Source organism: Priapulus caudatus, unplaced genomic scaffold (genome assembly GCF_000485595.1).
Source record: "Priapulus caudatus unplaced genomic scaffold, Priapulus_caudatus-5.0.1 Scaffold1426, whole genome shotgun sequence".
Taxonomy (NCBI): domain Eukaryota; kingdom Metazoa; phylum Priapulida; class Priapulimorpha; order Priapulimorphida; family Priapulidae; genus Priapulus; species Priapulus caudatus.
In genome coordinates, this window is record NW_014578487.1 from 40,743 (window position 1) to 55,795 (window position 15,053).

The window sequence follows — 15,053 nt, forward strand, 5'->3', positions numbered from 1 at the left end:
GTGGGGGTGTGGTGGGGTGAACGAGTTGTAGGTAGTGGTGGGGGAGGGGTGGGGTTGGGTGGGTGTGGGGGGTCAACGAGATGTAGGTGGTAGTGGGGTTGGGTGGGGTTGGGTGGGGTGATGGGGTGGGAGGTGGATGTGGGGGTGTAGTGGGGTGAACGAGTTGAGTTGTAGGTGGTGGGTTGGGTGGGTCGTGGTTGGGGGTGGTGTGCTGTGGTTTGGTGAGGTGGTGTGCTGTGGTTTGGTGAGGTGGTGTGCTGTGGTTTGGTGAGGTGGTGTGCTGTGGTTTGGTGAGGTGGTGTGCTGTGGTTTGGTGAGGTGGTGTGCTGTGGTTTGGTGAGGTGGTGTGTGGTGCGAGTGGAGTATATCGCACGTAAACCTGTCGATTTGCTACGTACATGTCTCGGAGTTACAAAGTTACTTCTGCGCAGGTATGAGACCCACCTGGAGGGGCGTTGTATACGACGGTGTTGTCTATTTTGAGACGGTCAAGCGCCAAGAAGTCGAGAGGAAACGGATCTTACGCAAAGAGCGTGCAAGGTCCCAGGAAGAGGGAAAAATTCCACCCCTACCCGCTGGAAACAGCTGTCAAGTGTGTGGCAAGATGTGTGGGTCGCGTATAGGATTCATAAGTCATCCGAGAATGCACAGAGAACAATTTTAGAACTTCTAGACAATCGCTTGCGAGTGATTCCGCAGATAGAGAGAGAGACTCACGCGCGGGGGCGTGGTGCCGGTAGCCTCCCTGCTCTGCGACCCTCACCGCGCGTGCGTGCGTGCGTGCGGGTATGTATACTCACGCGCGGGGGCATGGTGCCGGTAGCCTCCCTGCTCTGCGACCCTGCACGCGCGGTGCGCACGCACGCACGCACGCACTGCGGGTATGTATACTCACGCGCGGGGGCGTGGTGCCGGTAGCCTCCCTGCTCTGCGACCCTACTTGCTCTTGCGCATGCGTGGCGTGCGTTCGGCGTGCGTGCCGTGGCGGGTTATGTAATACTCACGTGCGGGGGCGTGGTGCCGCGGTAGCCTCCTTCTGCTCTGGCGACCCTGCACCACGGCGTTGCGTGCGTGCGTGCGTGCGGTATGTATACTCACTGCGCGGGGCATTATGTGGCGCCGGTAGCCTCCCTGCTCAGGCGACGCGCTCACCGTGCGTGCGTGCGTGCTGTGCGTGCGGGTATGGTATTACTCACGCGCAGGGCGTGGTTCCGGTAGCCCCCTGCTCTGCGCACCGCTCGCCGCGCGTGCGTGCGTGCGTGCGTGTCGTGCGTGGGCGTGCGTCGCGGTATGTATACTCACGCGCGGGGGCATGGTGCCGGTTAGCTTCCCCTGCTCTGCGACGGCTCACCGCGACATAATAGTCAGCGTGCGTGCGTGCGTCGTGCGTGCGTGCGGCGGGTATTGTATACTCACGCGCGGGGCAATGGTGCGCTTGGTAGCCTCCCTGCTCTGCGACCCTCGCCGCGCGTGGCGTGCGTTGCGTGCGTGCGTGCGTGGCGTGGCGTGGCGGTATGTATACTCACAGCGGCGGGGGGCATGGTGCGGTGAGCCTCGCCTGCTCTGCGACCCATCACGCGGCGTGCGTGGCGTGCCGTGGTGGCGTGCGGTAGCGTGCGTTGGCGTGCCGGGGTATGTATATCTCCACGCGCGGGTGCGATGGTGCCAGGTAGCCTCCCTGGCTCTGCGCCCCTCGCCGCGCGTGCGTGCGGTGCGTGCGTGCGTGCGTGCCGTGCGTGGGCGGTTATGTATACTCACGAGCGCGGGCATGGTGCCCGGTAGCCCTCCTGCTCTGCGAACCCTCGCCGCGCGTGCGTGCGTGCGTGCGGCGTGCGTGCGTGCGTGGCGGGTGATGTATACTCACGGTGCGGGGGCTGGTGCCGGTAGCGCTCTACTGCTTGGCGACCTCAACCGCGCGTGCGCGCGCGTGTGCGTGCGTGCGTGCGTGCGTGCGTGCGTGCGTGCGTGCGGGTATGTATACTCACGCGCGGGGGCGTGGTGCCGGTAGCCTCCCTGCTCTGCGACCCTCACCGCGCGTGCGTGCGTGCGTGCGTGCGTGCGTGCGGCGTGCGTGCGTGCGTGTCGTGCGGGTATGCTATACTCACGGCTGCAGGGCGTGGTGGCCGGTAGCCTCCCTCTCTGCGACCCTCACCCGTCGTGCGTGCGTGCGTGCGTGACGTGCAGTGCGTGCGTGCGTGCGGGTATGTATAGCTCACGCGGCGGGGGTCATGAGTGCCGGTAGCGCTCCCTGCTCGTGACCGCTCACCGTGCGTGCGTCGCGTGCGCGCAGTGCGTGCGTGCGTGCGTGCGGTATGTATACTCACGTGCGGGGGCGTGTGGCTGGTAGCCTCCCCTGCTCTGCGCGCCCTCACCGCGCAGTGCGTGCGTGGCGTGCGTGCGTGCTGCGTGCGTGCGGGTATGTATACACCGGCGCGGGGCGTGGTGCCGGTAAATGCCTCCCCTGCATCTGCCGACCCTCGCCTGCGCGTTGCGTGCGTGCGGTGCGTGCGTGCGGGTAATGATACTGCACGCGCGGGGGCGTGGTGCGGTAGCCTGCCCTGCTGGCGACGCCTCGCACGCGCGTGCGTGGCGTGCGTGCGGTGCGTGCGTGCGGGTATGTATATCTCACGCGCGGAGGGCTGTGGTGCCCGGTAGCCTCCCTGCTCTGCGACCCTCACCGTGCGTGGCGTAGCGTGCGTGCGTGCGTGCGTACGTGCGTGCGGTAATGTATACTCCGCAGCGGGGGCTATGTGCCGTTAGGCCTCCCTGCTCTGGCGCGCGCCTCCGCGGCGTGCGTGCGGCGTGCGTGCGTTGTGTGCGGGTATTGTATACTCACGCGCGGGGGCGTGGTGCCGGTAGCCTCCCTGCTCTGCGACCCTCACCCCGACGCGCGTTAGCGTGCCGTGCGTGCGTGCGTGGCGTGCGTGTCGGGCTATGTATACTCCACCTCGCGGGGCAGGGTGCCGCTACCTCCCTGCTCGGCGACCTACGCGCGCGCGTGCGTGCGTGCGTGCGTGCGGGTATGTATATGCTCCACGCGCGGGGGCATGGTGCCGGTAAGCCTCCCTGCTCTGCGACCCTCGCCGCCTCGCGCAGGCTGGATGATGACCTTGAGAACACGGAGGAAGAACGCCTGGCTGGACGTCTTGCTCGTTAGGCGAGCTCAATCGGGAAGCTGCAGCTCGCGGCCGCCCTTCACCTTGCTCGGCGCATGGATGACGATGTTCTGACCAGAGTACCTGAGTTAACGAAGCCCATGATGCGCGGCGTTACGGCACGTTACGCGACGTTACGGCATGTTACACGACTTTACGGCACGTTAACGCGGCGTACGGCATGTTAGAGCGAACGTTACGGGCATGTTACGCGAGCGTTTATGACAGGTTACGGCATGTTTACGTGCACGTTTTATGACAGGTTTTACGGCATGTTACGTGACGTTATGACAGGTTACGGCATGTTTAACGTGACGTATGACAGGTACGCATGTTATGCGACGTTCATGGCATGTTACGCGCGTTAACGGCATGTTACACGACGTTACGGCAGCGTTAAGCGATGTTACGCCGCATGTTACGCAGTGACGTTATGACACGTTATGGTGTTATGCGACCGTTACTGCATGTTAACGAACATTACGGCAATGTTATGGCACGTTACGCGACGTTTACAGGGATGTTTACGTGACGTTAAGCAAGCATGCTACGCGACGTACGGCAGGTTACAGCGACATTACGACATGTTTACGGCACGTTTACGGATGTTACTTGACGTTACGGCCATGTTGCGTGACGTTAACGGAATGTTATGCGACGTTTACGGCATCGTTTACGTACGTATGGCATGTTTACGCGACGTTACCGCATGTTACGCCGACGTACGGCATGTTATCGCGGACGTTACCGCAAATGTTACTCACGTTACGGCATGCTATGTGACGTTTATTGACAGGTTACGGCATGTTACGTGACGTTATGGCATGTTACGTGACGTTACGGCATGCTTAACGGCGACGTTACGGGCATGTTACGCGAACGTTAGCAGCATGTTATGGTGACGTTACTGCATGTTACGTAAACGTTACTGGCCATGTTACGCAACGTTTACAGCATTTACACCACATTACGGATGTTACGCAATGTTACGCAATGGACACGTTACGCGGCCGTTACAGCAAATGTTACGCGACGTTACGGCAATGTTACAAATGACGTTACGGCATGTTATGCGACGTTTTTACTGCATGTTACTGTGACGTTCTCAATGTTACGTGACGTTACCGGCAATGTTACGTGACGTTACGGCGAATGTTACTGTGACGTTATGGAATGCATTAACGCGACGTTACTCGCATGTTACATGACGTTACTGCAGTTACGTGACGTTAGGCATGTTACGGACCGTTACGGGCATGTTACGTCGACGTTATGAATGCATTACGCCGAGCGTTACTGCATGTTACTTACGTAACGTTACTGTCATGTTACGCGACGTTACGGCATGTTTACGCGACGTTACGGCATGTTACGCGACGTTACGGCATGTTACGCGACGTTACGGCATGTTACATGGAGTTACGGCATGTTTACGGGAACATGTTACGCGACGTTACGAAATGTTACGCAGCGTCTACGGCATGTTACGGACACGTTTACGCGACGTTACGGCACGTTACGGGAGCGTTACGCGACGTTACGGGATGTTACGTGACGTTAGCAGCATCCGTTAACGACGTGAACGCACGTTACGTGAGACATTACCAGCACCGACACACAAATGAGTACACAATGCGCTGGCGCGTGCCTAACTACCGTCTGTGGTATCGTGTCACCATCTGCGTTACAGCGTGTTACTATCAGTCCATGATATAACATATTATTATTGGTGGTATCACGATACCGGTACATGGTATCCACACTACGCGTACATGGTATCAACATAATACATGTATAAAAAAATCAATCAGATAAATAAACCAAGGACGAGATGAGAAGCGAGAACGTCAATCGAGATTTGTGAGCAGTGAAGCTAGAACACGACAGTCTAGTGCCCTGGTTCCCACGGGGTACTAGTTATCCCATGGGGTAGCCAGCGAACACCCAAGGGGGTACGCTGGAAGCCTCTAGACAATTTAAAAAAAGTAGTGCTATATAATAATACAGCGGGTGATTCAGGTATCTCTATCGACGTGCCAACTTAATCATGGTAAAAAAAGTTAGTTTTGCCATGCAGCAGCAAGTCTTCTCATTGAACCTGTCGTTTAGGGCACAGTGGCGCTTGGATTCAGGGGAAAAAATATAATTTATTTTCGGGTGCTACTTTTCAAGCTCGTCGTGCAATAAAAATGCGACTCTAAAATTTGGTTTGCATTAACTCTATGCAAATTTCCGGGGGTCTTTTTGGGCATTCCGACGGCGTCTTTTTGGCATTTGCCCGGGGCTCTTTTGGCATTTCGGGCGGCTTAATCGCCCCGAGCCCCGTCTATCTTTTTTCACGTGGCCTTGATTGAAAAAATTCACTGTGCGACCTGCATTAATAACATAAACAGATGTCAAAATATTCTGAGCAATAACATCAGTGTTGGTCTTCATTTTGCTTACTAGTGGGCGAAGGGGTACAGGAGAATAGCGTCAAAAAGAATAGGGGTACGGAAGAGTCCAATATAGGTTAGAACGCATTGGTCATAGTGTGTAGGTGAGGCTAGTAGACTCTACACACTTAGTATATATCTAGTAGGGGTGTAACGATACATTTTGTTTCGGGTCGGTTCGGTTTTTGCTCTTCGGTTTCGAATTCATGTCGGTTCGTTATTTTCAGTGTAAATGCTGAGAAGATGGGAAATTTTCCCCTCCATTTAATAATAATGGACATAATACCTATCATAATAATATACATTTATTGTGTTATTCATTTGCCATAAAAAGACAATAAAAGTAATACAGTTCAAGGATAAAATAGTCATAATACTATAATCTAAATACGCAAAACTGCGAGTGGTTGAATGTATTTCCACGACAGATACCGAGAACTAAAACGACAAAAAAAAAAAGAAAAAACCGAACGCGAACGGGATGTATCGCGATACAGTTGAATCGCGTTTTAACCGTTAACACCACTACAATAATCTAGAACACGTGTACGATCTAATGCTGCGTTTATACTAATACTGTCGATTTTTTGCTCGCAAATCGTTCCGATTTCAAGTTGCATTCTCAACACCATATTGGCTGAAATTCCGATGCTGTTGGCGGAGTCAAGTGCGCCGAGTTGCGTGTTCCTATTTCTCCAACTTAAAGTCGACTCGACTCCGAACAAAAAGATTGAACTTTCAAGCCGATTAGCTTGGAAATGCACTGTGAAAAATCGGAACGATTTGCTGACAAAGAATCGATAGTGTAAACGGCAGCGTAACTGCCGCGCGTACCGATCTGTGATGAGACTCTTGCTTGTGCGTGGCGCGGCTCCCTCACTCATGCCCTCGATCGCTCCTCCCGTCGCTGCTGGCCCGCGGCTGCTGCTGCCTCCTCGCCCCTCCTTTCCGCGGATCCAGCTTCTTGGAACCATTTCAACACCCATCGCTGGTAAGCTCCTCTAAAAGTGTGCTGAAAACGCAAATCGAAATCACGACATTGAGCGATGAGAGAGTTGCTTCCCGGTCCTCTTCGTTACCGTCGACTTTCGGCAGTTCAGCTAAAGCCTTATTCAGACTCGTTAATGAAAGTCGTCCAAATGACGCCTGTAGCTCATCAGCAAAAATGACACCAAATAAATGAGTAAGCAAGAAGTTCAGTTTTAATTGAAGGCAACCATCGACGTACCATTATGAGAAGACGAGTTGCCATCTGTATATCGCACATAATTTATAACGCAACATGAATGAACAATTTGTGACGGTAGATGGCACTACAGAACCGCTTTTTGTAGGCAATGGCGTTCGAAATAAATAGCTTATGCGTGTTCCGAACATGTTTTTAAACTTTACTCTAATATAAGGACGTTTTATCGGGCAGAGTGGAAGGGAAATACCAATTTTTGGCATTTAAAGATAGTTGTCAATGAAAGTCTTGTAAGATACGAACGCCAGACGCAGTATGACAACCAAGACTGTTTGTGTTTACTATAATATGCGCTCTACTAATTGCCAAAGCCGGGCTACCTAATTTGCATAATTTTTTTTTAAATGCTCAAAACCCCTAGCTCTTATTGCATTCACNCGCACACACACGCACGCACGCACGCACGCACGCACGCACGCACGCACGCACGCACGCACGCACGCACACAACAACACACACACACATACACACACACACACACACACAAACACACACACGCACTCACCTAGAGATCACAGACGATGCCGCGGTCGTCGTCGTCGTCGCCGCGGCGACCGTCGCCGCGCCGCCGCCGCCGCGACTCGCCCCGTCCGGTATCCCTAACGAGACGAGCGCCAGCAGGTGGAGCAGCTTATCCGTGAGCAGAGCGCTGCGACGAATCACAGGGTGCGCTAGCATCAGCATCAGCTGGCCGAGCGGCGACGCCTGCATGTCGGTGACGGCGGCGTCAGCGTCGGCCGCGCCCGTGCTGTACAACCTACGCGCAATCACAAATACCAATCAACGTCCGCATGACAACATGACACGACAAATTTCAACGACGTAATAAAAAAAATTAAAATTTAAAATTTAAAAATTTTAATTCAAAAAACGTAAAAAATCGAATCTCTCAACCATTCAAAATCAAGTGATTAACGATTCTAATAACCAAAAAACAAACAAACAAACGAAGAAACTAATTTGCGCTGTTGCCACCGGATGGCGCCGTAAGCGGGATGGAGACAATCAATGCTAGGTCAGGGGTCAAGGGTCAAGGGTCACAGGTTGGGGCTGGGGTCAGGGGGGTTTGAGGGGTTGGCGGGTTTGTGGGGTTGGGAGGGAATTAGGGGTGATGGGTTATCTCACAATCTCACACACAACTATTATAACATAACGTTACCCAAACATAAACCTAACGCTCCGAGATAACCTTCCAAAATAAACCTAATTAGACAACAACATTCAATGTCGACGCGACCGGCATCATATTAAAAATCACGTAATTAACGATTCTAATCGTCGGCAATATAAAAAACAAAAAAAACAGAATTAATTCTCTCGGCCGCCACCGGATGGCGCCCTCACCTATGCAGCGATGCCTTGCCCTTGCGGTTCACGTTCATGTTGTCGAGCTTCACCAGCAGGTCCCAGAAGTCGGAGCCGGCGGCGGCCGCGCGACGCTGCCCGGCAGGGGGCGCCGGCGCCGCCGCCTCCCGCGCGCGCGTCGGCACAAAGTGATTCGGAAAGCTTTTCGTGAGATAGATGAGCGTGTCGAGGGCGTGGCGAATCACGACCGGCGACGCCTGCGGGTGGATCGACACCGTGGGGGCACTACCACCGCCCCCTCCTCCTCCTCCTCCTCCTCCTCCGCCGCCGCCGCACTTCTCCGAGCGCTTGCCTCCGCCTCCGCTCGGCCGTTGGATCTGGAAGACGTTGGCACGGCAACCGAGCGCGGCGTCGAGGCTGATCGACAGCCACGACGTGTGTGCGCGGCCTCCCCCGCCGACGCCGCCGCCCCCGCGCCCTTACACGCCCCTCCTCCTCCTCTTCCTCCTCCTCCTCCTCCTCCTCTTCCTCCTCCCCCTGCGCCGCGGCGCCCGCGGTGATCGGTCGCGGGCGTGGGGGAGGCCGGGGGGTCGCCCGTGCGCTGCACGATGGAGAGGAGAGAGCGGACGATCCAGTCTCGCGTCGGCGGGTGGTAGCACAGGTTGCGCAGCACGCGATGCAGCCGCCCCGTGTTCAACTTCGGCTCGTCGACGAACAGCAGGACGAGGAGGCAGGCGAGCGCTTCGTTATCGAGCAGCTGGCGCCCCCTCAGCCGCAGCGCGCCGCCGCCGGCGCCCCCTGCCGGCGGCTGCCGCGCGCTCATGCCCCACGGCCACTGGTTGCCGCGCTGAGGCATGGAGCGGATCGCGTACCGCATCCCGAGGCGACCTGCCGGGACGAGACGCGCGGTTAGTGACGTGGGGTGACACACGATGGCGCCACGTGCGGGGGGGATTTTTGGTGTCGGGCGGGTAGACGCTTCCGTAATAATACGAAGATGAAATAAAATGATATCGATGAAATATATGAATAAAATCACGAGCTAATAATACCTATTATGATCTCGTGATGATGAAAATTTAATATAAATAAAATATAATATATATATAAATGACTAAATAATCATGATATAAAAAGCAATAATAAATAAACTAAATATAAAATAATTATATATTATTACGTGGGTGCAATGAGATGATGGAGGGGGGGGGGGGGCATAAAGATGATTCCGTAATCATATAGAAATAAAATAAAATGATATCAATAAAGTTTAATGTAGCATAACATCGCTTTATCGGATCCCGTTTACTTACATAAGACTCACGGACACGCACACGCCCCTTATCCCAGCAGGTGTACGCGCGCACGCACGCACGCACGCACACACATATACACACACACGCACACACACACGCACGCAAACACGCAAGCACGCACGCACGCACGCACGCACGCACGCACACACACACACACACACACCTCCCTCCCACCCCTCCTCCCCTACACCACACCCTCCTCCCTCCCACGCCTCCTCCCACCCCCTCCCCTCCCACGCTAGCGGGGCCGTACCGGCGCCGTGCCCGAAGAAGCGCTCCTGTATCTGCCGATGCCTCGCCTCCAGCTCCCGCCGCAGCGTCTGCGCCTCGGCCGCCAGCTCGGCGGGCAGCACCGCCAGCACGGTGTCGTCCATGTCCGCCAGCACCTGCGTGCGCAGCGACGTCGGCAGCGTCTGGATGAACGTTGCCGCGTCGACGGGCGCGTCCGCCGCCACGGGATGCTGCGACGCCTGCAGACGCTGCTGCTCGAGACGCTGCTGCTGCAGCACCTGCGGATGCGAGGAGGAGGGTTACCATGGTGATGGCGCGTGCGCGCGAGGGATGCTGCGATGCCTGCAGAGGCTGCTGCTGCAGCACCTGCAGATGCGAAGAGGAGGGTTACCATGGTGACGGCAGACGCTGCTCCGGAAGGGAGGAAGGAGGGTTACCACTAGGAGAAGGAGGAGGTGGAGGAGGAGAAGGAGGAAGAGGAGGAGAAAGAGGAGGAGGAGGAGGAAGAGGAGGAGAAGAGGAGGAGGAGAGGAAGAGGAGGAGAGAGAGAGAGAGGAGGGGAGGAGGAGGGAGCGAAGCCGGAGGAAGGAAGGAGTGAGGAAGAATAGGTAGCAGGGCAATGACAATGAATTCCGCGTACAGTACAGAGCAACGCGTAATTAGCTACGATGTATATACGTAGCGTGGCAATGAGATACTGATGGGTGTGAGATACTAATGGAAAAAGGTTCGATATTTCCTTACACAATCCACACACACAGCAACGACCACATACGAGCGCTGGGCAAGGAGTCGTCACTACACGGACACACCACACACACACAGCACAACAGCACGGAACACACCGGCACACAGGTGGATGAGCCACATAAATACACGAAACACACGGAACACAACAGCCCCACGCCGACGCAACACACACACAGCACACCACCCCCCAGACACACACACACACACACACACACCCACACACACACACACACACATACACACACACACATTCCACACTATACACACACGCGCGCACGCAACAGCAACGCACATACGACAACAACCGTCCACACGACAACACAGCCACAATCACACAGTGTCACAGAGCCCGCACACACCACACACGACCACACACACACAGACATCACACCACAGGCAACCACACCGGACCACACACACCGGGCACAACACACACACACCACAGCCACAACACACACACCACACCAGCACACACACACACCCCACAACACACACACGCACCACACAGTCACAACAACACACACCACACACACACACAGCACACACACACACACTACGAACAACACACACAGCACACGCACAACACACACACACACAGCACACACGCACACACATCAGCGCCACGCCACAGCACCACACAGCACACACACACACCACCAACCACACATCAGCACACAGCACACACACTACACTCACATCACACACAACGTGATCATTGTTATTTAAGATAGGCTAGCCCCCAGCGGGCAGCAACGACCCGCGGCCATTCAATCGATCCGTCTTCTCTTCTCCATCTCATTCTTTCGCCATAGGGCTGCTGCTCGCCGACTGGCTGGCGGCTCGCTTCTATCTACTTCTTTCTGCTCGCTACCCTACACATTTCTCTTCCTAACTGTCTCTTGCTGCTTCTCTTCCCCACCCCTCCTTCTTTTCCTCTGGCCTTATTCTACTCTTCTCTCCTCCTCTTCCTCTACTCCATGCTTCCTCCTCCTCCTCTTTCCCTCCTCCATCCTCCTCCTCGTTATCTCCTCACATCCGCAGCCTCCTCTCCTCCTTCTCGTCCTTTCTCCTCTCGTGTGTAAACTTTATCAGCGTCGCACAGCGTCCAGAGGGATTCCGCCTAGACTGGTCCTCGCGTCGTTCTCCTGTGACGAGACTCTCATAGCCGCGGCGACGGCGGGGGCGCGTCTATGCGCGGGTCGCACTGGGGAGGCTGGGGGTGTCGTCTGCTATTACAAGATAATCATCGTCATCATCGTCATCATCATCATCATCATAATCGTCGTCGTCGCCGTCGTCGGCATGCGGCCTGGATCGTGACCGAGAATCCCCTCGCGCGCCTGCCGCGGTGACGTCATCTCGTCGCTCAGTCGGCAGCGAGCACTGGTGGCGGACGGCAGCCTGGGGCGGAAGCTGAGGAAAGAGATGAGGAAGGATGAGCGGACAAGATGATGCCACGCGACTGAAGCCAACTTCTTCATCATCCAATATAGTGCTACGACGTCGAAGGTGACGTCATCAGCAGGACCGTAACGCGTCGGCAGTGACGTCATTAGTGGAACATGACGGCATCGGTGACGTCATCAACGGAAATCGACGGCGTCGGTGACGTCGGTATCGGAACGTGACGGCAGCGAAAGTCCCACCGTCGGCCCGTCTCCACGGCAACAGCGAGGCGTAGGAGAACAATGAGGAAAAGCAGGACCGCGTGTCTTCCGAAAGAAATCTTCCCAAAGAATCTTTCCTCATCTCTCCACATTGCTTAGTATAGTCTCTCAAAATCTTTCACTGTCTCTCCTCTTCTCCCAACACCCTCTCTCAGCATCTCTTCGCATCCGTCAGCATGCCTCAGCATCTCTCTGCATCCCTAAGCAATTCGCCGCATCCTCCCTTAGCATCTCTCCGCATCCATAAGCAACTCGCCGCATTCTCCCTTAGCATCTCTCCGCATCCATAAGCAGCTATGATCATCAATCCCTCGGCATACCTTAGCATCCTCTCTTAGAATCCCCCATCAGCATCCCTCAGCATCCTCCCCAGCATCTCTCAGCATCTCCCAGCATCCCCAGCATCCACAGCATCTTCCCCAGCATCTCAGCATCCCCAGCATCTTCCCCAGCATCTCGCAGCATCCCTCCGCATCCCCCGGCATCCTCCCCAGCATCCTCCCCAGCATCTCTCAGCATCTCTCCGCATCCGCCAGCATCCTTCGTGGCAGCGGGATGCGGGGCGTGAGGCCGCGCACAGAGCCGTTCGTTAGCGAAGAAGCCATGCCTGCTAATCAAGCCGGGATGCTGGGATAATGCCCGGGAAGCGAGCACGTGCCTCTCACGGACCGAACAGTGATCGGGAGGTCACGCAGAGGTCACTCCGGGGTCACGGCTGGTGGCGCCACGCCTGATGACGGATTGTATTGCGCTGTCTGGCAGAAAGGTCGACCACGTGACCTTCGTGAAGTTCTGTCGGCGTCTTGTAAAGCAGAGCAGACGCACGTTCCGTGACGTATGTGCGAGCCGAGGGACCCGGATGCGAATTCATCAAGATGGCCGCCACCGATTTTTATTGGAAATTAGATTTGTTTTTCTCATCTATGATCCTATCGACGTTTTTGTGCAACCTTATGTGACAATAGTTTACTGACTTAAAGTGAAAATTGTGCGTTTTCTGGGGTGTCATAATTCGTTACGGGCACAAGTGGTGGCGTATTCTGGAGTTCCGCATTACGTTACGGACATAAGTGATACTGTTTTCCGGAGTTTTGCTATACGTTACAAACATAAGTAATAGTGTTTTCCGGAGTTCCGCATCACGTTACAGACACAAGTGAAGGTGTTTTCCAGCATTAGCACACTGACCGTGCACAGATAAAGTAAAGGTATTTACACACACTTACTTACCTATACCCGCACACAGGACACACAACGACAGGTGCCATTATTTTCAACCGCGGACGCCCCGTTGTGCGCGTGTTGGTGAATGAATAAATACTCACAGCTTAAAAGCAATACTTTATGAAAGAATAAATGAATGAATGAATGAATGAATGAGTGTATAATACTAGCGGCTGATGTGTGTGACACCAGTGCGACACTTTGCGACAGTTCTACTGCAGAGCATTGTCAACGATGCCAATAACGTCACGATGCGGTCACCACCCGACACGTTATGTCACAAACCAAAGTGAACGTGTGTGCGCACGGACGTACATACATACTATAGCTGACTGAACTCAGTTTACAAGGGGGCGACACACATGTACACGATATACGGGGCGTGCGGGGGGAGAGGTGACATTATGGAGGTGTCACCACGGATACGCGTTGTCACGCTTGTCAAGTTGCCAGGTAAGGATTATCTAATATTGTATTATATTATTATATTCTATTATTTATGTTATATATTATATGAGATAAATATAATGAGGATTAACATGACGGGGTAACTCATCCGATATGATAGATTCGGGAGTGTCATGATATAGGTGAGATCAAGGGTTAATAATGACAAAGTTGTCATTATTATCCCCTGATGAGATCGATATTATCTTATTATATTACATTATATTATATTATATTATATTATTTATATTATATTATATTACATTGCATTACATTGCATTATATTACATTACATTACATTACATTACATTACATTATATTATATTATATTACATTACATTACATTACATTGCATTGCATTATATTACATTTATATTACATTACATTACATTACATTACATTACATTACATTACATTACATTACATTACATTACATTACATTACATTACATTACATTACATTATATTATATTATATTTATCCTATTATATTATCCTCTATATTATCTATATAGCACTCCTGATAGAGTGTATGGAGGACCTGCATGTGCAATTCACTAGTGGCGTTATTGTCGTCATAAGTTTAGCATTCATTTAGTGTTAATGATGCTGAACGATGGGGGAGGCTGCTGACATCGGTCCCCTGGTGGGTGGGTGTGCGTGTGCGTGCGTTTGCGTGTGGTGCAGCAGCAGCAGCAAGCAGTAGCAGCAGGCAGCAGCAGCAGCAGCAGGCAAGGCAGCAGTGTAGCAGCGTCAGAAGGAGGCAGGCAGCAGCAGTAGTAGTAGTAGCAGCAGTAGCAGCAGCAGTAGCAGACCAGTAGCAGCAGCAGAAGCAGCAGCAGCAGCATAGCAGCAGCAGCAGTAGCAGCAGCAGAGCAGCAGCAGTAGCAGTAGCAGCAGAAGCAGCAGCAGCAGCAGCAGCAGCAGCAGCAGCAGCAGCGGTAGCAGCAGCAGCATCAGCTGTGTTGTTGGTGTAAGAGTAAGACGCTGCAAGCGCTGCTGTAATCCCACGACGGCGGTGCATGTCACACGCACGGGATAACGATGTAACGTTGACACTAAATGCTGCTGAGTGACGCCGGATTACTCGCAATATGCCGTCACTGTGCGCGAGCATCGGTCTGCGTGCGTGCGCGCGTGTGTGTGCGTGTGGAGGGGTGCGTGCGTGCGCGCAACGTGTAAGCATCATCATGAGCAGCAGATAGGGTCTCCCTCTCCCTCTCTCTCTCCCTCTCTCTCTCTCTGTCTCTCTCTCTCTCTCTCCCTCTCTCTCTCTCTG

At 54.0% G+C, this 15,053-nt stretch overlaps 1 protein-coding gene across 1 annotated transcript in view; it reads right to left on the bottom strand.

The window, feature by feature from the left end:
• LOC106816591 (E3 ubiquitin-protein ligase HUWE1-like) overlaps window positions 1-11,601 on the bottom strand; it is a 25,392-nt gene extending 13,791 nt beyond the window's left edge. Inside the window, 8 exon segments of the mRNA XM_014821211.1 lie at window positions 3,038-3,239; window positions 6,425-6,591; window positions 7,422-7,593; window positions 8,181-8,275; window positions 8,306-8,614; window positions 8,725-9,029; window positions 9,711-9,966; window positions 11,539-11,601. Coding sequence (XP_014676697.1) covers window positions 3,038-3,239; window positions 6,425-6,591; window positions 7,422-7,593; window positions 8,181-8,275; window positions 8,306-8,614; window positions 8,725-9,029; window positions 9,711-9,966; window positions 11,539-11,601 — 1,569 coding nt within the window.
• Window positions 11,602-15,053: the final 3,452 nt, after the last annotated feature.